At 41.7% G+C, this 21238-nt stretch overlaps 2 protein-coding genes across 2 annotated transcripts in view; one reads left to right on the top strand and one right to left on the bottom strand.

Annotated features, from left to right (window-relative positions):
• The window catches only part of matn4 (matrilin 4), a 157173-nt gene extending 150779 nt beyond the window's left edge, over nucleotides 1-6394 (bottom strand). The window contains exon 1 of the mRNA XM_034165921.1: nucleotides 6216-6394. The gene's annotated coding sequence lies outside the window, so the exon portion shown is untranslated. The remainder of the gene's footprint in view (nucleotides 1-6215) is intronic.
• The window catches only part of rbpjl (recombination signal binding protein for immunoglobulin kappa J region-like), a 46572-nt gene continuing 31335 nt past the window's right edge, over nucleotides 6002-21238 (top strand). Inside the window, exons 1-7 of the mRNA XM_034167531.1 lie at nucleotides 6002-6271; nucleotides 9642-9763; nucleotides 12142-12212; nucleotides 12342-12457; nucleotides 12729-12903; nucleotides 13312-13449; nucleotides 16634-16746. Coding sequence (XP_034023422.1) covers nucleotides 6002-6271; nucleotides 9642-9763; nucleotides 12142-12212; nucleotides 12342-12457; nucleotides 12729-12903; nucleotides 13312-13449; nucleotides 16634-16746 — 1005 coding nt within the window. The remainder of the gene's footprint in view (nucleotides 6272-9641; nucleotides 9764-12141; nucleotides 12213-12341; nucleotides 12458-12728; nucleotides 12904-13311; nucleotides 13450-16633; nucleotides 16747-21238) is intronic.

Raw genomic sequence — 21238 nt, 5'->3', positions numbered from 1 at the left:
TTTGAGGGAAATGGTGATATTGTGTATGTGGAAAAAGTTTTAGATCTTTGAGTTCATCTCATACAAAATGGGAGCAAAACCAAAAGTGTTGCGTTTATATTTTTGTTGAGTGTATATTAGGGGAGGTGATGTTATTTTTGATATACAGAATAACATTAACAAAGTGGATAGATGCTCAATTCGATTTCTGAAGTCAGATTTATAATAACTGTTGATCCTTTCTCCCTATAAAGCTGTGAATGGAGTGTAAAGTGGGGCTCTGTATCATGCACTGTCAATAGAAAACTCATGTCATCAGTCAACTCTCTGGCTGATTCTTTTTTTTTTCTCTGTGCTTTGACAGCGAAGGATTAGAATGAAATCATCCCATGCTGGACTGCAGCCCCCCAGCCAACCGCGGCCACTGCCAGGCCGAGGAAGGGCAACCATGCGTAGTGTGTGGGTACCGGAGCCCCCACCCACCTGGCGGCCGCGCTCGAGCACCCGACCACCGAGATCCCTGAACCGGCCGGCAACACTGCTCATGAGCTCCTCATCATTGCGGACAGCCAGCTGCAGGTGACGGGGAATGATACGAGTCTTCCCACTGTCCCGAGCAGCGGCACCGGCCAGCTCAAGGATCCCAGCGGCCAGACACTCGAGCATAGCCGCCATGTAAACGGGGGCTCCGGCACCCACACGCCCCGCACAGACCCATTACATTGTAAATAACCAATCCCCTCATTATTTGTCCTCTTCTTTCAATTTCACAGCCGACCAACATAGCATGAACACACGGTCCAGCAACTTATCTCTTGTCATTCCCCGTGTTATCCTTTGGTGCTTCCAGTTTTATGTACTAAGCTTTCTTAACAGTCTCCCTAGTCAAATTAGAGTCTGTGATTCAAAGTCCTTATTTAAAAACAGGGTTAAACACTTTTTATTTTGCAAAATGTCTCAACTAGAAAACAGTAAGTAAGTCCCTTCGGCTGCTCCCTTGTTTGCACTCGAGGTCACCACAGCAAATCCAAGGTGGATCTGCATGTTGAATTGGCACAGGTTTGAACCCGGAACCTTCTGAACTGAAACCAAGCGCATTAACCACTTGGGCAATTTAATTATTATTAAATTAATTGTGTTTTGTTTGTTGTACCTTCCTACGGTCACGTTTGTCTTTGTTTGCTTGTCATGTTGATGTTTGTTTTATTTCTTGTTGGGCCACAATGGAAACAAGTGCTTTATGCTTTTTGTGTTACCCTGAATATTTATGTTTCCATGTTTATTTAATAAATTTTTATACGGTATTATCTCAAACATGCTTACATTTTATATGAATAAAAATCAAATCAAATCAAATCTCAGCACTCCAGGTCACGTGACCAAGATACCTGTCTATTATGGGATGTCTATGGTTGCAGTGTTGCCAACATGGCAACTTTCTCGCTAAATCTGGTGACTTTCCAAACCCTCTTGACGACTTATTTTCGCAGAAGCAACTAGCGAAAAAATCTAGCTACATTTCCTGGCATCACTGGAGACTTTTCTGGTGTTTGGCGAGTGAAACGTGAAAGCACTTATTGATCTCTTCTCTGCTCTCACCGAGCGGCCGCGGCTCTCCCCACCTCCGCTCAGTACGCTGCTGCTGCAAAGCCACAGAGCCCAAAGCACTGAGCGGAGGGATACCTACAATCCGCGTTCAAACACGCACACGCCATGCCCCCACACTGTTCCCACATGGAATGGCAAACCTGACTCGGACTCAGTCAACCTACTTACCTGGTTTGCTGCACTGTGATAATTAGTCTCCAGATTTTGAGAAGCTCTGGCCTTGAGAAGTTATTTTATTTTTGAGAAGTAATAGTCAATTTTAATGGCAAAATAAACAAACAAACCAAGAAACCACTTTGTCTTGCCCACAATGTTTTTTCCCAAACTGTATTTCAACATATGCATTAACAGTAAACAAACAAAGGATAAGGCCACAATACCATTCACAGTATATCATTATAAATAGAAAGATAGAAAAAATAAATTGTACAATAACAAAAGTAAAGGGTTTCTTTAACATTTAACAGCAGGGGAGGTGTTGGTCTAGTGGTTAAGCGCTGGGCTTGAGACCAGAGGATCCTCAGTTCAAATCCAAGCCTGACCGGAAAATCACTAAGGGCCCTTGGGTAAAATCCTTAATCCCCTAGCTGGTCCTGGTGTGTAGTGGACGCCTTGTATGGCAGCAGCCTGACATCAGGGTGAATGTGAGGCATTGATGTGTAAAGTGCTTTGAGCATCTGATGCAGATGGAAAAGCGCTATATAAATGCAGTCCATTTAACATTAATTCTCTTTAAAAAAAAATGCTTATAGAGCGTGGCAGTTTTATGACATTTGGGAGAATCTTTAAGCTTAATACTGCTTATATATTGTTCAAATTCAGCCAAAAGGCTGTGTAAATTTCTTTTCAGTACTCTGCATTTATGAATATGGAATTTACCAAACAATATTAAACGGTTGATTCAATGATATCTCCACAATGTTTTTTTTTTTTTTTTTATGTTATGATGTCATAATATGTTAATAATGTGCAAATTAGCTGATGATGTCATTCTGCCACTTCTGGCGACTTTTAGGACAGCCAATAGCTACTTTTCTTACTGAGGAGTGGCAACACTGGATTGTTGAGTCATCACAGGCTGCATCCCAATTCACTCTTTCCCATGAAACTCTTCAGGTTTCAGCCCTTCAGACACAACAGAGTCCAGAACAAAAAGTATTCTGAAATAAGATAGTCTTGCCCACAGAGTGTTTTGGTCGTACGTCACTGGCTTATCCTGCCCTGACCTCCTGTCCTCTGGCAGCCATAACGGCTGCACAGCACAAGCTAGCTTAGCAGGCGTAACCTTTAGTTTAGGCATCATTTTTCAGTACTTATAAATATTACTTATTTACAGCTGTATATATAGAGCACAAAAGGGTCTTTTTCTTTATCTTTAATATATTTTTTTTAATTTAACAACCGTCTTGGGGGGGGGGGGGGGGATTCCACAGTGACTCTGCACTGATTGGGCTGCGAAAGAAACACCTAATGTATCCTTCATTTTCGGGGGGAAAGAAGGCCGCACACGTCGGCAACTTCACGAGCAGCCTTTGAAATGGGACAGCAAAGTCCCACCAGAGCAAACAATCACAACATTCGAAGTGTGCAGCCACTGATTTGGGACACAGCCAGTGACTGGCAGGTAGCGCAGTTGCTACATGGATGTAACAGTTACTTGAAGTGACTGTGCTTACAGTATATTATAATGCCTCTCATTTTATAACTGACTGCAAAATATTTTAAGCCTCAGAAGTCGATAGTATCAAGACGGCTTGTGATGTGTTATTCTTGCAAGTTCATCCAGGGTTTTCATGTATCCCATAATCCCCACGCCAGAGAGTCGCTGCAGTCAAAACAACATAGAGAATCCACATGATGAAAACTGTAAATGAATATTATACTACAAAAATGTATTTTTTTTATGCTTTTCATCACGTTAATAAGAGACTGCATGCATGATACCCTGAAAACTTGCTAAAACAATTATAACAAATCTGTGTCTGCTACGTTTAATCTGCGTGGAATTTAATAAACGCAAACCGAATGTCAGACATATTGTATATTAGTCTGGAACAAAGAGGACAAAGAGTGTTGTAAAGAACAATAATCAAGACGTTAAAGAGCAAACTTCACTTTCCCCCAGAACGACATGATCAGGAAGCGAGCGTAGCTCACAGCAGCTCCCATTGAAAATAACGGAGAGACAGCCTGTGATTCTCGCATGCTTACATAAAACAAATGCAATAACAACGTCTACGAACCCAGAGAGTATATTCATGAGAGTTTTAGGCTGGAGGCGGGCGGATCGATCCTAATATCGATAATATCGATACCAACGCTGGTATTGATTTTGAACGATCCTCGTGTAAAAAGATCGATACTCAAGTTTTTTTTCCCTCCCGCACGCACTGACTGCTGCGCACACAGATTCATCAAAGTCTACTCTCTGTCTGTAAGAGCAACGCTGTGCTGTGTCACACAACACGGAGCAGTGCACCTTTGTATTGTGGGTCAGCCCTCTACCTCAGGAGATTTGTTTTAAGTTGTGTTGAGTGATATTTTTTAAACAAAATTGTGATTGTGACAATAAAGTATTTTGTTGTCACGTACAATGTTTGGTGAAATTCATCCTAGGTCTTTTGGATCCTTTGGATCAAGAAGCTTAAATATGACAAAAATATCAGTATCAGTATTGATATCGGCGATACTGGGCCTGTATTTACTTGGTATCGGATCAATACCAAAATTCCCGGTATCGCCCACCTCTATTTTAGGCACAATATAAAAATTGTTTTATGTTGTGATGTTAATGCTGTTGTCCGTGTGCAGCGGTTAAAGTGCAGCGTGATCAAAGCGTCTCAACGCAGTTCTCAATGTTACTGAGATCTCGCAGCGCAGCGACCTCTCCGAGGTTTTGCGGGATTTGAAACCTGAAAAGGGCAGATGTCACAATGTTCTTTGTTGAATCTAAATTTGTCGAGTCAGTACTGTTGCCTCCTTGAATTAATTGATTAATTAATTCGGGGTCAAGATGTCATTGGATCCATTCCCTGGTTTTATTCACTGTCTCATTACCTGTAACTCTCACTTTCCTCAATGTCCATCTGATCTCTGTCTGTTTGTCAGTAGACTGTACACAGTAAACAGTACATTGTACTCTGTACTTTATGTCTGTCTGTACTCTTTGCCTGTCTTTAGTCTGTCTGTAGTCTGTCTGTACTCTTTGCCTGTCTATAGTCTGTCTGTAGTCTGTCTGTACTCTTTGCCTATCTATAGTCTGTGTCTGTAGTCAGTCTGTAGTATGCCTGTCTGTAGTCTGTCTGTCTGTACTCTTTGCCTATTGATAGTCTGTGTCTGTAGTGTGCCTGTCTGTAGTCTGTGTCTGTAGTATGCCTGTCTGTAGTCTGTCTGTAGTCTTTGCCTGTCTATAGTCTGTGTCTGTAGTCAGTCTGTATTATGCCTGTCTGTAGTCTGTCTGTCTGTACTCTTTGCCTATTGATAGTCTGTGTCTGTAGTGTGCCTGTCTGTAGTCTGTGTCTGTAGTCAGTCTGTAGTATGCCTGTCTGTAGTCTGTCTGTCTGTACTCTTTGCCTATTGATAGTCTGTGTCTGTAGTGTGCCTGTCTGTAGTCTGTGTCTGTAGTATGCCTGTCTGTAGTCTGTCTGTACTCTTTGCCTATCTATAGTCTGTGTCTGTAGTCAGTCTGTAGTATGCCTGTCTGTAGTCTGTCTGTCTGTACTCTTTGCCTATCGATAGTCTGTGTCTGTAGTGTGCCTGTCTGTAGTCTGTGTCTGTAGTATGCCTGTCTGTAGTCTGTCTGTAGTCTTTGCCTGTCTATAGTCTGTGTCTGTAGTCAGTCTGTATTATGCCTGTCTGTAGTCAGTCTGTAGTGTACCTGTCTGTCATGTGTCTGTCTGTACTCTTTGCCTGTCTATAATCTGTCTGTAGTCTGTCTGTACTCACTAATGTCTATCTGTACTTTCTGTCTGCCCATACTCTTTGTCAGCAGTCTGTCTGCCTGTTGTCCGTCTCTACTCTGTCTGTCTGTCTGTCTGTCTGTCTGTAGTTTGTCAGCAGCAGTTGCACTAACTGAAGCTTCTGTCTGACGTCATAAATGTGAGAATCTGGAATTCTTCTATTTTATGGGTTAACTGCTGTTTGGAGCAACCAGAGAAACAAAAAGAAAAGCGTTTGTTCAGTTACAGTCTGTTACTCATAACGAAGAACAGAATCTCCGCCAAAACTAATCAATACGAAGATGCTTTCAGATGAAAATGGGAAAAGTGGATTTCATTCTGTTCACATTTTTTCTTCATTGTTTCCTGTTTTGGTACAAAACACATAATAATAATAAAAAAATCTGTACAGTCTTAAACAAGTTTTTTGAACCTTTTTTAAACATTTTGTAAAAACTGTAAGTTTGATGTAAGTGATGGACGTGACGCAGAATATTTACACCACACTCGTTTTTAAGAAAACAAATCGTAGACCTTCTAAAGACTCCTCTAACAGTTTGTTCCGTTTTGATTGTGTCAGATACGTCAGCGCATCACCCATGGATCACACAGACTCCGTTCCTCTTCTACCCCGCTCCTCCGGACTCGGACCCGGATTCCGGATCCGGATCCGCTCAGTCAGTGACTCACCTGGGGACGCTGCTGTCTGCACGAGGACGCACGAGCAGCAGCGGCGGCTGGGACAGGTGAGACCGAGATCCGGACACGGGTCGGCCAGGGTTCCAAAGCACGCCTGCTCTCACGCACGCGCGTGGAAAGGTGATGTCACGAGTGTCGTTTATCCCCAATTGTGGCACAAAATCCCTCAGTGTGCGCGAGGAGCGTGGTCATGAAAGTGCGCGGGCTAGGAGCGTGACCGTCCTCGCGCTTCGTCGCCTTCAGCTGGAATGAGGCTGACTGGCATCAAATCCAGGAGAAGTTCTTGAAGGGCCAACAGAGACCCCTCCCCCGAACAGCAAACCTGCTCAGCGCTGTTTGAATAAGCTTAAAGAAGGCTGGAAAAGTTTGGAGACGTTTGCAGAGGTTTAGAAAGTCTGGAGGACTTTGGAAAAGTTTAGAGAAGTTTGGAAAAAAAATTGCAGAGGTTTGTAAAAGTGTTGAGACTTCTGGAGAAGTTTGGAAACGTTTGCAGAAGCTTGGAAAAGTGCTGAGACTTCTGCAAAGGTTTTGAGAAGTTTGGACAAGTGTTGAGATTTCTGAAAACTTGGAAAAGTGTTGGGACTTATGGAAAAGTTTAGAGAAGTTTGGAAAAGTGTTGAGGGTTGAGACTTCTGGAAAAGTTTTGACACGTTTGCAAAGGTTTGGAAAAGTCTGGAGACTTTAGGAAAAGTTTTTAGAAGTTTGGAAAAGTTTGCAGAGGTTTGGAAAAGTGTTTTGAGACTTCTGGAAAAGTTTTGAGAAGTTTGGAAGTGTTGGGACTTCTGGAAAAGTTTAGAGAAGTTTGGAAAAGTTTTGGGACTCTGAAAAAGTTTTGAGAAGTTTGCAGAGGTTTGAAAAAGTCTGGAGGCTTTTGGACAAGTTTTGAGAAGGTTGGAAAAGTGTTGAGACTTTTGGAAAAGTTTTGAGAAGTTTGGAAAAGTTTGCAGAGGTTTGGAAATGTGTTGAGACTTCTGGAAAGGTTTTGAGAAGTTTGGAAAACTGCAGAGGTTTGGAAAAGTCTGGAGACTTTTGGAAAAAGTTTGGAAAAGTTTGCAGAGGTTTGGAAAGTGTTGAGACTTCTGGAATAGTTTTGAAAAGCTGCAGAGGTTTGGAAAAGTGTTGAGACTTTTGGAAAAGTTTTGAGAAGTTTGCAGATATTTGGAAAAGTTTTGAGAAGTTTGCAGAGATTCAGAGAGGTGCTGTTTGTCTGTAGTCTGTTTATTCTTTGTAGGCTGACACCAAGCAGTGAACGTGCACCTTCATTCGTCAAACTTCGGTGGGTTTGAGTTGTAAAATAAACGTTTCAAGGGGCAGCAAATGCAGCACACATTCAGGTATAGTTTTCCAACGTCTGTGAGGATGCAAATGACTTTTTCTTTTGAATTATGACAATTGACTCTTCAGACTCAATTCAGAACCAATTTATTTGTATTATTAAAAGGCATTTGTCATCCACCAAAATCTCTGCACTTAAGAACAATTTATTGGTTCAGCGCTTCAGGACAAATGCATTTAATTAAAAGTGTTTTACAACAGTCTTGTCTCCAGGGAAATTAAAGGGATTATTAATGTTAAATATTATAAATAATAAATACTAAATATTGAACATCTTATACAAATATCTGTGACAATATGGCTTCTTGTGCTGTTAACTGACATCATGGATCATTTAAGAAGCTGTGCTGCAGTTTTTCGATCAAGTGAGGTTGGCAGCTTACACACACAGAACGCCACAACTGGCCCTGGACACACATTTTTAAATTTAACCTTTATTTAACCTAGACCTCTTTTGCAAGGGAGACCTGAGCAATTATAGTTTCCAATCCACCTAACATGCATGTCTTTAAATGTGGAAGGGAAACCCACGCAAACCGGGTGAGAACATGCAACTCACACAGAAAGGGCACAGGTGGGAATCGAACCCATGACCTTCTTGCTGTGAGGCAACAGTGCTAACCACTACGACACCATGCTGCCTGTAATAGGGGCATAGTGCCAAACATGTAAGGTTGCTTATATACAGAATGCCACCGTTAGGCCAGACCACCGCACAGTGATGGATATTCGTGGTTCATCACAGAGGTGTTTCCAATGTATGGGCACTGTTTCTAACTGTGACCTTCTGGGTCGCTTGTGAAAGTGAGAACAGGACCTCACTCTCTTAACCTGGTCTCAATTTTGCAACAGTGTCTCCTAGTGGCAGAAATGGCATAAGAATCATTGTAAATATCTAGAATCTTTAGCTGGTTCGGGATCTTCCCAAAACAGTTGCCATGTTTCTCAAAGCCAAGCCCTACACCTCAGAGACCTTCTTCTCCAGTCGGGGTGGACTAAGACGATGCAGGACCGAGTGACTTGCCAAAAGCAGCATGAGTAGGATCTGAACCCAGATCTGCTGTACAGTCAGCTCCTTATCGTCTGAGCTAGCTGCTTTGCCAGTTTTGGTAATTTTTGAGGCCTTAAATGGCACCCGTGTATTATGTTTTGAAGCTGACAAACGTTTTTAGAACCTCTGTCTGGACACTTTTCCTCTGCTTCATTACAGCACTAACACCTGTCGGATCGTATTGAGTTAACAGACGTAATGACGGCTGTTCAGCTGCTGTTACCACAGTAACCTGCGTAGCAGAAGCTGAACTTTCGACGTGTGAACGTGCATTCTTCCCTTCCCTGTCTTCTTGCTCTCTCAGTGTTCCCCGTGCGAAATACAGAAGGTCTGAGTTCCTGACACCATGACCTGTGACCTTTGGAAAAGGAAGCTCTACTTTAGAAAACTGCTTTTACTCTGGTGACTGGCTGTGTGCACGTGCACACACATGATCAATACACTTAGTACATTAAGAGAATCAAAGTTAATTTGCATGGAGATAACGGCTCAGATATTTGTGGGTGGGACATGGGAATGCCTTCAGATCCCCCAGGAAGAGTTAGAGAACTTGGTTAAGGATAGGGAAGTGTGGCATGAGCTGCTTGGTCTCATCCCACCGCAACCCAGATAAGTTGCAGAAAATGCATGAATGAATGAATATATAAAAGAATAATTGCAAAACTTACATTAAAAACTTGAACCAAACAAGAGGCTCACTGGTCCTCGTGTGTCTATCAGAATCCAAAAGTTCTAAACAGAATAAGCAGTAGTTTTTACGGCAGTGGATGATGAAAGTTTACTGACTGACTTACTGACTAACTCCTTATACTTGTACTCGCCGTGCTAATCGCTGGGAGGAAAACTCATCTGGGAAGGGGGAGGGGGGGACCCTTTTGACATCTGTTGAATGAGCTTCATTTGCTGAGGAACAACCTGAAAAGACGTGTTGTTGGGACGCATCATGTGTGACCTTCACCTTCACTGCCTCGTTGTGATCAAGTGACTTTGTGACTGATGCTACTCTTGTCCAATCAGGAGACTGAATCCAGGATTTCCGAGGCTGTCAGTTGTTGGGAGCTACAAAAGAAGCAGGACAGGAATCCCATGCAGACCAGAGCGTGGTCATCCTGCACGCCAAGGTCGCTCAGAAGTCCTACGGCAATGAGAAACGGTACGTTGCCGCTACGGAGAAGAAACAATCAACACACAAACAGCAACGTTAACAAATAATTACGGGTAAAAACATTTACGGGTGATTCTTAGACTACGGGCACTCCTTTGATCATATTGTATGAAAAACAGAAAAAAGGGGAAATTTCACACTTTTATAGTTATCTTTACAATGAAAGTGTGTTAAGAAATTTGTTCTAGTAGTCTATGATGACTTTTTCACCTTTTTTCAGCATCATTATATGCAAATATTGCCGTTTTGTGCTTGTCCCACACCCAGACTTTTGATCTTCAATGATAAAAATGAATGGTAAAGAAACGTTTTTTCTAATGTTTTAAAATATCTCTGAATAAAATATCAGTAAAATAATCAAAACATAATTGGGGTATTCAATGTCATACAACTGTTATGATTTTTTTAAACAAAATGTAGTTGTCCCACACTATTGCCGTAATTTCCACCACAACACTGTAATGTCCCTTTAAACAGTTTGTATGAAAGATTGTTTGGGTAGTTTCTATGGAGATAAACAGTGACATCAGAGCACATGTATATAGCGCCAAATCACAACAAACAGTTGCCCCAAGGCGCTTTATATTGTAAGGCAATGGTGTGGTGGAAATTACATTTACAAGGCCAATAGTGCCCATAGTTAAAGAATCACCCTTACACCTTGGAGTCTTCCAGCATTTCCCAGAAATAACACATTCACTCATGGGTGCCATTAATTCAGTAAGTGGTCACTGTGATTCCACTGTAGCGCAATGCACAGACTGATCTACTTTAAGGGGCCGACGGCTTCGTATACGATGGCTAAGACCAAGCTTTACTAAATTATAAATAACTTTTTAATGATATGAGATAGAAACGTACTTTTTTTTTTTGCTGAAAAGGTAACTCTGCGGACTTTCGAGCCAGCCATCGGCCATCTTTGTACTCCTCATAGAAGCTGTGTAATGACGTGCGCAATGTGAGTGTCCAATCGGAATTGGTTCACCGTCACATGGTTTTCCAAAATCCAATCATAGGGCAGATTTACCTCACGTAAATCATTTTCAGGAGTGATATGTTACTAGTTGGCCCCTTTGAATAGCTCCCTGGGTGCTCCAATGAGTACATACTATTAGTACATACTCAGTGTGCCCTGCACCATTACGCACAGCAATCAGTGAAAGCAGGAGCAGACGGAGAGCCTCTGATGACAATCTCACATGCTCAAACAAAGAGTATGTAACTATCAGGATTGCGCTACTAGTTTGCATGTGAATGTTACTGGATAACTTGCTTTTTCTGCGTAATGCATTGTTTACCATATCAATGGACAACAAAACGCATAGACCATTTTGTATATTGTTCAAAATGTGCATTTGTGTTTATTGTTTGAACCTTTTTGTTGTACAGTCTTTCACACAAGACCTCAAATTACCTTTATAAAGTGTCAAAACAGTTGTTTATTATCTTTTGCTGTGTGTTTTGCATAAATGTGTGTAGAAAATTATTTTTCGCTTTATTTTTTCCTTGCCTTACACTTACACTTATAAAACACAACAAAAACATATATATTCTGAAAGCACAGATTGTCCTGACATAAAACTTGATTGTGGGATGCAGGGAGAGCTGTTAACAGCAATAATTAAACATTTATGCCAGGCAAGTGAACTGTCCAAAAAATGCCCTCGGACCCCAGAGGGTTAAAGAGGCCGACATCCAAAGACGTCCACGTGGCAGCGTCACTGTTCAGATGTTCACCGGGTAATAATAACCAAACAGTATTAATTCTGTCTAGCAGAAGAGGGATTCTCACATTTTTAACCATCAAGGCTTTGTGATGTCATAAGGCAAGAATGTTAAAGAGATATGTTCTTAAAGCAAATCCAAATGAACTCTTCCTGTCCTTATAACATTCACACATTTGAATTTAATTCAAATCCGCTCACCAGTTTTTGAGCTATTCTGGAGCTCCACCAGTGAAGGTATTTTTCAGAGTATAAGTCGCATGTGGAACTTACTTTTAACACTTTCCCTTGGAGTAAGTTTAACAAGAGAGAGAGAAGCTTAGTGTAGCACATGTACACACCACAGCGTGTGCTCTTACTTAACAATAAGGACTTTTGAATTCCAAAAATAAGGAAACTGGACATATGTGAAGGACAACATATTAGATGGTAATTGATGCAGACTGGACAACAGGAAACATCAGATGGACACGGGTGAAGAAATGAACAGTGGATTTGCTAAGGAAGCCCTCAGCTTGTGATGTGTGCCATAAAGATAGAGGACAAAATCCTCTGAAAACCCATTTCAGAAACTTTTGTTAGCGTATGAAAATGTGTCCACTCCTCTGATAAAACAATTTAGTGTTGTCTTGACACTTACAGGTTCTTCTGCCCTCCTCCGTGTGTTTACATCAGCGGTCATGGATGGAGAGTCCTGCAGGATCATCTGAAAGGTGGAGAACTAAAAACACAGAACACACTTAAGGAGAATAATAAGTAAACTCCATATGTCACATCCTGTAGTTCTTTCCCGTCCTTTTCATGTTTTTACCCCCTCCATCCTGCCTTGTTGGTCTCTGCAGCAGCTGGTTACGGAGACTCAGTTTATGGCGTGTCTGGGTACATGTGTCTGGACAGCACCGGTCACTCTCAGATGGATGCCTTCAAACTGGTTTTTGATGAACAACCAGACTCCAGCGTGAGAAAGGTCACTGGTTTTTCCAGCTCATGCTATGGCTTTTCCAGTGCCGAGGAGTAACGCTGCTGCCGCCTTCTGATATATCTCTGTTCATATTTATGCAGTCATTGTGTATGATGCTGCAAACTCAACATCAGCCTCTTGGCAAATTACTCTCTAAAGTGGATATAAAGTGTCCAACAAACATATTTTTTTTAAATTTCCAGTCGTCTGTTTGTAAATGTATATTACCGTACAGTGTGTTTTTACCCTGTTTGTCTCTCTGCAGCAGCTGTTTGCTTGTGCCAAATCCCTGTTCATCTCCGACCAGGACAAGAGGAAACACTTTCGCCTGCTGCTGCGTCTCTTCCTGGGAAACAGACAAGAAGTGGGTTTATTCCAAAGCAGGATGATCAAAGTCATCTCCAAACCATCCCAGAAGAGACAGTCCATGAAGAATGCCGACCGTGAGTAATGTACAGATAATGTCATACTTTATTTGCTCACATTTTAAGCACAGTGCAGCATGGATCACGTCTACGACCACGCCAACCAAGTAGTGTTTGTGTGTGGACATCATAGAACTTTATGATGTCTGAAGGAGGAGGTGTTGTGGAATAAGACACTCACATGTTTCAACTCAGGGAGCTGTGGTGGATGACTGCTGCTCCTGTAAATGATATACATGCATACTTTGACACTTGCAGAATAATTTTCTCACCAGAAAACCTCTTACTTCTGAGCCTGCCACCTAAATAACAATGCACCAGACTGGGAGTAATTAAAGGGAATGTGACAGGTGACTGTCTGGTTTACTCGTATTTCATGTTGTGCGCAAAAGAGTGTTATCAGAGTCTGAATCTGTGTGTTTTCAGTCTGTATCTCGTCGTGCTCCAGAGTAGCTTTGTTCAACCGCTTACGCTCACAGACAGTCAGCACTCGTTACCTGTCAGTGGATGGAGGGGCCTTCATCGCCAGCGCCAGACAGTGGGCAGCCTTCACCATCACCATGGGTAAGATGTGTTGACATGCACCGACACAGTGACTCACACTGACTCATCTTCGTTTGTGTTTAAACATTTTAGTATTTTTACATGTTAAGTATAGTAGAGAAGCTTGAATCTTCGACTGGACTGGGTTGCTTGACGCGAGGACGTTTCACTTCAAATCGCAGAAGCTTCCTCAGCTAAAATTCTTGCTCTGGTGGTCTGACTTCTGTCTTGACTCTTGTAGAGAAGAATAATCAAGAAGTCACAAAAGCTGGAGTTTTAAACCTAACCAGACCCCTCCTACCGAGAGGCAGACTGCTATAGGCTAGTGACTAAACAATAGCTGTAATTAGCACCTATTGTGCTCTAGTTAGCACCCCCCTAATGACAGGGCAGCTGTCCCTGTCTTGATGGCTCCCTTGATGACTCTGCTGATGACGTGAATGACTCATTACCATGAACAAAAGACTGAAACTGCTTTGACCTGAGTACCCCATTGTAAACAGGGGATAAAGCGTGTCTCAGACCCCCTCCCCAGTTAAGGCTGGGTTTCAAGCAGTTTCAGTCTTCTGAACAATGTCTTGAACGTCCCATTTTCCTCAGGCTTTCAAAGAGAAAAGCATGTTCAACAGGTGCTGGCTTCATCCTTAAAGAGGGGACACCTGATTCATACCTGTTTGTTCCACAAAATTGACGAACTCACTGACTGAATGCCACACTACTATTATTGTGAACACCCCCTTTTCTGCTTTTCTTTACTAATAGCCCAATTTCATAGCCTTAAGAGTGTGCATATCATGAATGCTTGGTCTTGTTGGATTTGTGAGAATCTACTGAATCTACTGGTACCTTGTTTCCCATGTAACAATAAGAAATATGCTCAAAACCTGGATTAATCTTTTTAGTCACATATCACTACTATTATTCTGAACACTACTGTGTGTGTGTGTGTGTGTGTGTGTGTGTGTGTGTGTGTGTGTGTGTGTGTGTGTGTGTGTGTGTGTGTGTGTGTGTGTATATATATATATATATATATATATATATATATATATATATATATATATATATATATAAAAGCAACACTTTTGTTTTGCTCCCATTTTTCATGAGCTGAACTTAAAGAGCTAAAACTTTCTAAATCCACAAAAGACCAATTTCTCTCAAATATTGTTCACATATCTGTCTAAATCTGTGTTAGTGAGCATTTCTCCTTTGCCAAGATAATCCATCTCATCTCACAGGCATATCAAGATGATTGTTGCACAGGTGTGCCTTAGGCTGGCCACAATAAAAAGCCACTGTGAAATGTGCAGCTTTGCTTTATTGGAGGGGTCTGGGGGGGGGGGGTCAGAATTAGTCCTATCAACACTCCATTTTTGCAGTGTTCATCCTTGACCGAAAATACATAAGCATACCAAATACCACTCTGCATTTAATCATTAGTGATCGATCTCTGCTCCCCTCCACAGCATGTCTTTTTCCTGGTTCTCTCCCTCAGCCCCAACCAGTCTCAGCAGAAGACTGCCCCTCCCTGAGCCTGGTTCTGCTGGAGGTTTCTTCCTGTTAAAAGGGAGTTTTTCCTTCCCACTGTAGCCAAGTGCTTGCTCACAGGGGGTCGTTTTGACCGTTGGGGTTTTACATAATTATTGTATGGCCTTGCCTTACAATATAAAGCGCCTTGGGGCAACTGTTTGTTATGATTTGGCGCTATATAAAAAAATTGATTGATTGATTGAAATGCCAAATGCCAGCTGTCCACAGTTTGTCCATGATCAAAGTTATGCACGAACGCACGCACGCACGGAGAGCTTTTTGTATTTGCCTCATTCTGCCACAAGCAGGGGCTTCTAATTTTAAACATGCTCAGAGATGGTGGCGGAAGACATCCAACACAATAGTCTTTTCACTCATGGTACTGGCAACATGACACTTTACTAAACAGACTAATCCAACTGAACTACAAAACACAATAAAGCAATAGCACTAAAATATTGTTAAACTAACATGAACCACAATAACAAGATTTAAAACAGCAAAACCCTGAACTCCCATGGTGCATTGCAGCACAGCTTTCATTGTTTACTCGTTAGCTAAACTCGCTAATTTCTCCAAAAATATTTGTCCTATCAACTTTCTGTTTTCGCAGTGTTGATCTTTGACCCAAAATATCAGCTCTCCCCAGTTTCTCTGTGACCAAAGCCATACGCACGCATGCACACACACACACACACACACACACACACACACACAGAGGCCACTTAGCTATTATAATGTAGATACACCAGACAGCACAGACACAGCCTCCACAACAGCTGTCAGCCACATCAAGTGGGTCTTGAGTTATGATTGGATGCGATGAGAGACAGACACAGCTGTCACTCAAAGTAGCCACACCTCTAATACATCTTAAACTACAAAGTTAGAAAAAAAATTAATCTCCGCCTACACTTATCATGGAGGAGGAAACCATCTACAGAGACCAAAAGTGTTTTTGTGCCATTCTGTAAACATGTTTATTTCTGTTCCAAATCTGGACATTTTAACATGGACTCCTATGGGAATGTGCTCTGTTTTGAAGCCAGCCTCAAGTGGCCAATCAAGGAACTGCATCTCTTCTTCTGGGAGGGCTTCATCTGAGGCCATTGAAGTTTACCACTTGATTTCTCATCATGCCCACAGCATGATGGGATGCACTGCAGCCCTGAGCATCCATGCATCCATTTACTGTACCCACTTACTCCAATCAAGGGTCACGGAGAGAGGGTGGGGAGAGGCGGGGGGGTGGGGGGCTGGAGCCTATTGCCCTGAAGAGAATAATGAATTTTATAAGTAAACTAAACACATTTAAATGGGATTACCACTGCATGATCAGCGGTGGAAAGTCCACGAGATTAACATCTCATCTCGCGGTGCAGCAGCTCAGGCTCAATCAGACACTGACCCTCGTTGGCATCGAACCAGCAGCTTCCCATCACCAGGCAGCTTCTCTGCCCATCCGGCCACCCCACGTAAATGCACTCACTTGTCCTTAGCGGTTATTCCACTGGCATGTTCCCCATGCACGGCTGGAAAAGCTCATGCAAGAAGCTATCGGAGTGTTTATGTAAGGTCGTGCACAGTGTGCATGGACTTCCCGCCGTGCGCACTCACACTGTGCTCTCTCTGCTCAGGCTGTGAGCAGACCTTCTGACTCTAAGTGTGTCCGCAGTGGACCAGCAGCGGACTGATCAAGGCGCCTTTGTGCTGAGTGAATCCTTCATCTGCTACGGCTGTGTGGTCCAGCTTGTGTGCACTGACTCTGAAGTGGCTCTGCCTCCCATGGTAACACACAGACACACACACACACACTGAAAGCAGAGAGTGCACATCTGAACAAAGAATTTACTATCAGGATTAGAAATGTTTCTGTCAGGGGACACATTTGGGTCCATAAATATTTGGACAATGACATACTTTTTGAAATTTTGCGCTGTAATGTAACAAACGAGATGTGCTGGTCATGTAGATTTTCAGCTTTCATTCAAAGCAATTCAACAAAACTGTCACATTCCTTACAAATTACGATCTTTATCCCTCCATTTTTAGAGCCTCAGAATAACTAAACAAACTAAATATAAGGCCTTTTTTTTATACAAATCATCACTTTTACAGCCATTTGTCTTTAGTGTTCTGTGACTGTGAGTGGAGGAACGGTGCACAGGGGAACTGTATTATTTGATTTTTGTTATTGAGGGTATGCCCAAAGCAGATGGTCACCCTTCTGAGTCTGGTCTGCTTCAGGTTTCTTCCAACAATCAAAAAACAGGAAGTTTTTTCTTGTCACTGTTGCCATTGTTTGCTCAGAGGGGGAACGTACCCCTGTGAAATGCCTTGGGGTGACTTATTTTGTGATTTTTGGGATATATATATAGAGAGAGAGAGAGAGAGAGAGAGAGAGAGAGAGAGAGAGAGAGAGAGAGAGAGAGAGAGATAATTGAATTATGTATGACACTCTTCAGTGCTGAACACAATATTTTTTGTAAAATACTTTGGATTAAAGTCCACAGTCGACACTACGAGGACTTGCAGAGGACAGGGTGAGATGGTGTCCCTGAACGGGATTATCTGAGAGAAGACCATCTTGTCAAGATTTGTTTTCTCTGTGTGTTTATTCGGCGCAATTTTATAAATTTTAATATAGGGCATTGTGACTTCTTTATTTACAATTTAATGTAAATACAAAAACACCTCAAGGGATCCCAAAAATTTGCATGTCACTGTAAATCACTGCCTATATAAATAGCAACCACAAACTGTAGCCACTAATAGCTAACTTACGAAATCAAAATGTTTGACAATACGACATGCCATCACTGAGGTCCAAATTGTCGTATGGCCGCTAAAAATAAAAAAGCCTCTTTTCACCTTACACTGCATCTCCTTGTACCCCTGTCTACTTCCATCATCCCTTCAACTTTCCCAATTTTTCATCAACCTCTTTCTCCTTATACTTTCCTGTACATCTTTATTCCACCACTATCTCCAAGTCTTTCTTCTTCTGTCCAGATGACAGACCCAGTAACATCCTAGCTGTGTCCATCACCACATCTGCAATAGCTGTCCAACTGTCCAGAATCACTTCACCTCCTTCCAGTGCTTCTCTCACCTGCTCAATGAATTTCACACGTCTTCCTTCAGCTTCCACCATCTGATCCTTTGTTGAGCTCTCACTCTCCTCTTCTTCTTCACCTCTAAAGTCATCCTACAAACCACCATCCTGTGCTGTCTAACTCCACTCTCCCCTTCCACCACCTTACAGTCTCCAATTTCTTTTAGCTTGCATCTGCTACACAGAATGTAGTCCACCTGTGTGCACCTGCCTCCACTCCACATCACTCTCTGCTCCCCCTTCTTCATAAAATAACTATTCATAACAGTCATTTTAATCCTTTTTGCAAAGTCTACCAGAATCTGTCATTTGTAAATTTGTTTTGGGATGTCTTGTAAAAGTGTTCTGCTATTTGTAAAAGTGTTATTGCACTTCTCAACCACCGCATATTCATCATCACTCCTACAATTTGCAACTTTACACTCTGAATATACTGTTCCTTAGAATGACCCAACACCATTTTTCCTTCCATCCACACCTCCCCAAAATACTGGGACTGTTCCAGCCATTCTACTTTCTAAAAATATGCTGAGACAAAAAAAAAAGTTTTTACGAGATCCTGCATATTATGCTGAGCAGACTTGACTCAGTCATCCTAAATTTCTCTCTTTACGACCTCAGCTGTGTTCTTGGTGGTAGATGACTGATGTGTGTCGACATTCTGCACCACTGTAGTGGAGTTCTGTTGCCTTCTGGCCTGTTTGAAGACAGAATTCTGTCTCGCCAGTTCGTTTGCGTGACCTGAACTCTGCTGTGTTGTTTGGTTGTGGTTGTGGTTCAGGAAATGAAAAAGTGAAGGCTAACGTACAAATAGGGTTGCCAACCGTCCCTTGAAAAACGGAATCGTCCCTTATTTGGAAATAAAAGTGTGCGTTCCATATTGACCTGAAACGGGACGCAGTTTGTCCCGTATTTCTATGAGAATCAAAAAGTCTGTAAAATGTCAATGGAATTGACTGGCGCTTTATATGGAAACTTACGGTAAATTTGATCCCAGCCTCTCTCTTGCTTTTCACCAATGAGCTGACAGACACGAGTTGACAATACAGAATCACTCTTATCTCATTGGTCGAGAGACATCTGCTCGCAAGAAGATACCGACGTCATGAGCCGACGACGGTCGCTGGACTACAATAACAAAGCAGCATGGCTGATATCGATACAGACACCGACACTGGCACTGCAGATATGCCTACGGACAGCAATGTCTGTGATGTCGTTACTACTCCTCCTAAAAAAAAAAACAAAACAAAAAAGAATGCAAAAATACAGAGGAGAATGAGAAAAGGAAAATGGCTGGGTGGAAAAGGTGCGCAACAACAGTATTGTTTAATTTTCAGACTTTATTTTTTGCACTTATTATTACACTAAATGTGTAAATGTGCACTGTTACATTGTTTTGCACTGTTACATTGTTTTGGATGATGCAAATTTTCTGTTGTTTTTTTTTGTTAATTTATACAATTTTAAGTTAAGCAATAGCACTACAGAGATTTATTTTTAAAGAAGACAGAATGCTCATATTGAAATTGTGAGTGAAAATTTATTTTGCACTAAAAATAAATTGCTAAATAATAATTTGTTTTCCACGTGTTCATATCAGAACAAATGCATGTGTGCATCTACCTAAATTCAGGGTCAAGTCAACAGTCAAATGGTTAAAAATCATTTCACACAGACGCTGGGAAGGGTGAAGGCAATGGTCAGTTGGCCGGTCGGCCCTGACGGTGAGGTGTCCCTTATTTATTTTTCAGAGAGTTGGCAACCCTACGTACAAACCAAAAACACACTGGATCAGCAGTTGGAAAAAGACGTAAATCTGTGACTGATGTATTTTAATGTTGTTTACTGTGCAGTTTAACATGTGAATGTGTGATGTTACCGTGCAAAATCAAGCGGACCACCTGGTTGACCAACATCTTCTTGTGTGTTTTTACTTTTCACCATCTGACTGTTAGTTTTTTTTTTTTAGCTTCCTGCAGTTTGCTGTGATATCAGCCGTGTTAGCACTTCATGTTAGCCAACCATCACTGGATCCTGCTGCTGAAGCAAAACAAAGCCTGCAGCAGTTTTCTTAATACACACAGCTGTGAAATCCAAACATAACTGAATTACCATGAAAGATCCTCTGACATTTGCTTTGTGAGATTTTGAAGCTTGGCTAAAGCCTTTAAGACCTCTGAAGAGGCCTAAGTGATGACATGACTAAAGGTTTTCTTTCTGTACTTGTCCTCCTAGATAAACACCATGACATCATCAGCCAACAGCTTCAAACGACCAGCATCAATCACCATTCAAGTTTTTTCTTTTTCCGTTCAATTTTTAAATCTATTCAGTGGTTCCTCAGGTACATGACTGTATTACTGACAATACAGTGCACCCCAGAAATTCAGTGCCCACCTTACTGTCAGAAGGCCTGGTAGTTAGAAAATCAGTTGGGTTTCAGTAGAAAAACCTCTGAACAATGAAAAGTAGGAAATTTCTTCACCTTTATTTAAAATATAATTTAAAAATAAAATAAACATCAGCCCAAATGAATAGCATGCATATGAACATGAACTTATCTCAACATTGTAAGCAGTGGAACTGCACAGATGTCTACAAACATGAAAAACAGCTACAGGATTTTAGGATTTTGGAACAGAAAGTGAAACTGGAACAGAAATTTCAATGAATTTTTCAATTTATTTTAATTTATATAGCACCAAATCACAACAAAGTTGCCTCAAAGCGCTTCACACAAGTAAGATCTAACCTTACCAACCACCAGAGCAAGCACACAGGCGACAGTGGTAAGAAAAAACTCCCTCTGATGATTTGAGGAAGAAACCTCAAGCAGATCAGAGTCAAAGGGGTGATCCTCTGCTTGGGCCATACTACCAACACAATTTACAAAACAATCCACAAAACGAATATACAGGAAATGTTGTCGGTGCACAGGACAGGAGGTTGCAGAAACAGACACCACAACCATCTCTGGATGGAGCTGCACCTCAAACAGAGAGAGAGGAAAAAAAAAAAACAGAATCAGGCATCAGAAAGACAACAAGTACAGTACAATTTGTCAGCATTAAGCAACAAGAAAAACAGAAGAAATACTAAGGTGATCGTCGGCCACTAGCCCTAAGCTTCACTAAAAGACCCAGACTTTAGAAAAAGTTTAGG

Source organism: Thalassophryne amazonica, chromosome 3 (assembly GCF_902500255.1).
Source record: "Thalassophryne amazonica chromosome 3, fThaAma1.1, whole genome shotgun sequence".
NCBI lineage: Eukaryota > Metazoa > Chordata > Actinopteri > Batrachoidiformes > Batrachoididae > Thalassophryne > Thalassophryne amazonica.
Note: the sequence above shows the minus strand (reverse complement) of the source record. Positions and strands in the feature narration are given on the sequence as shown.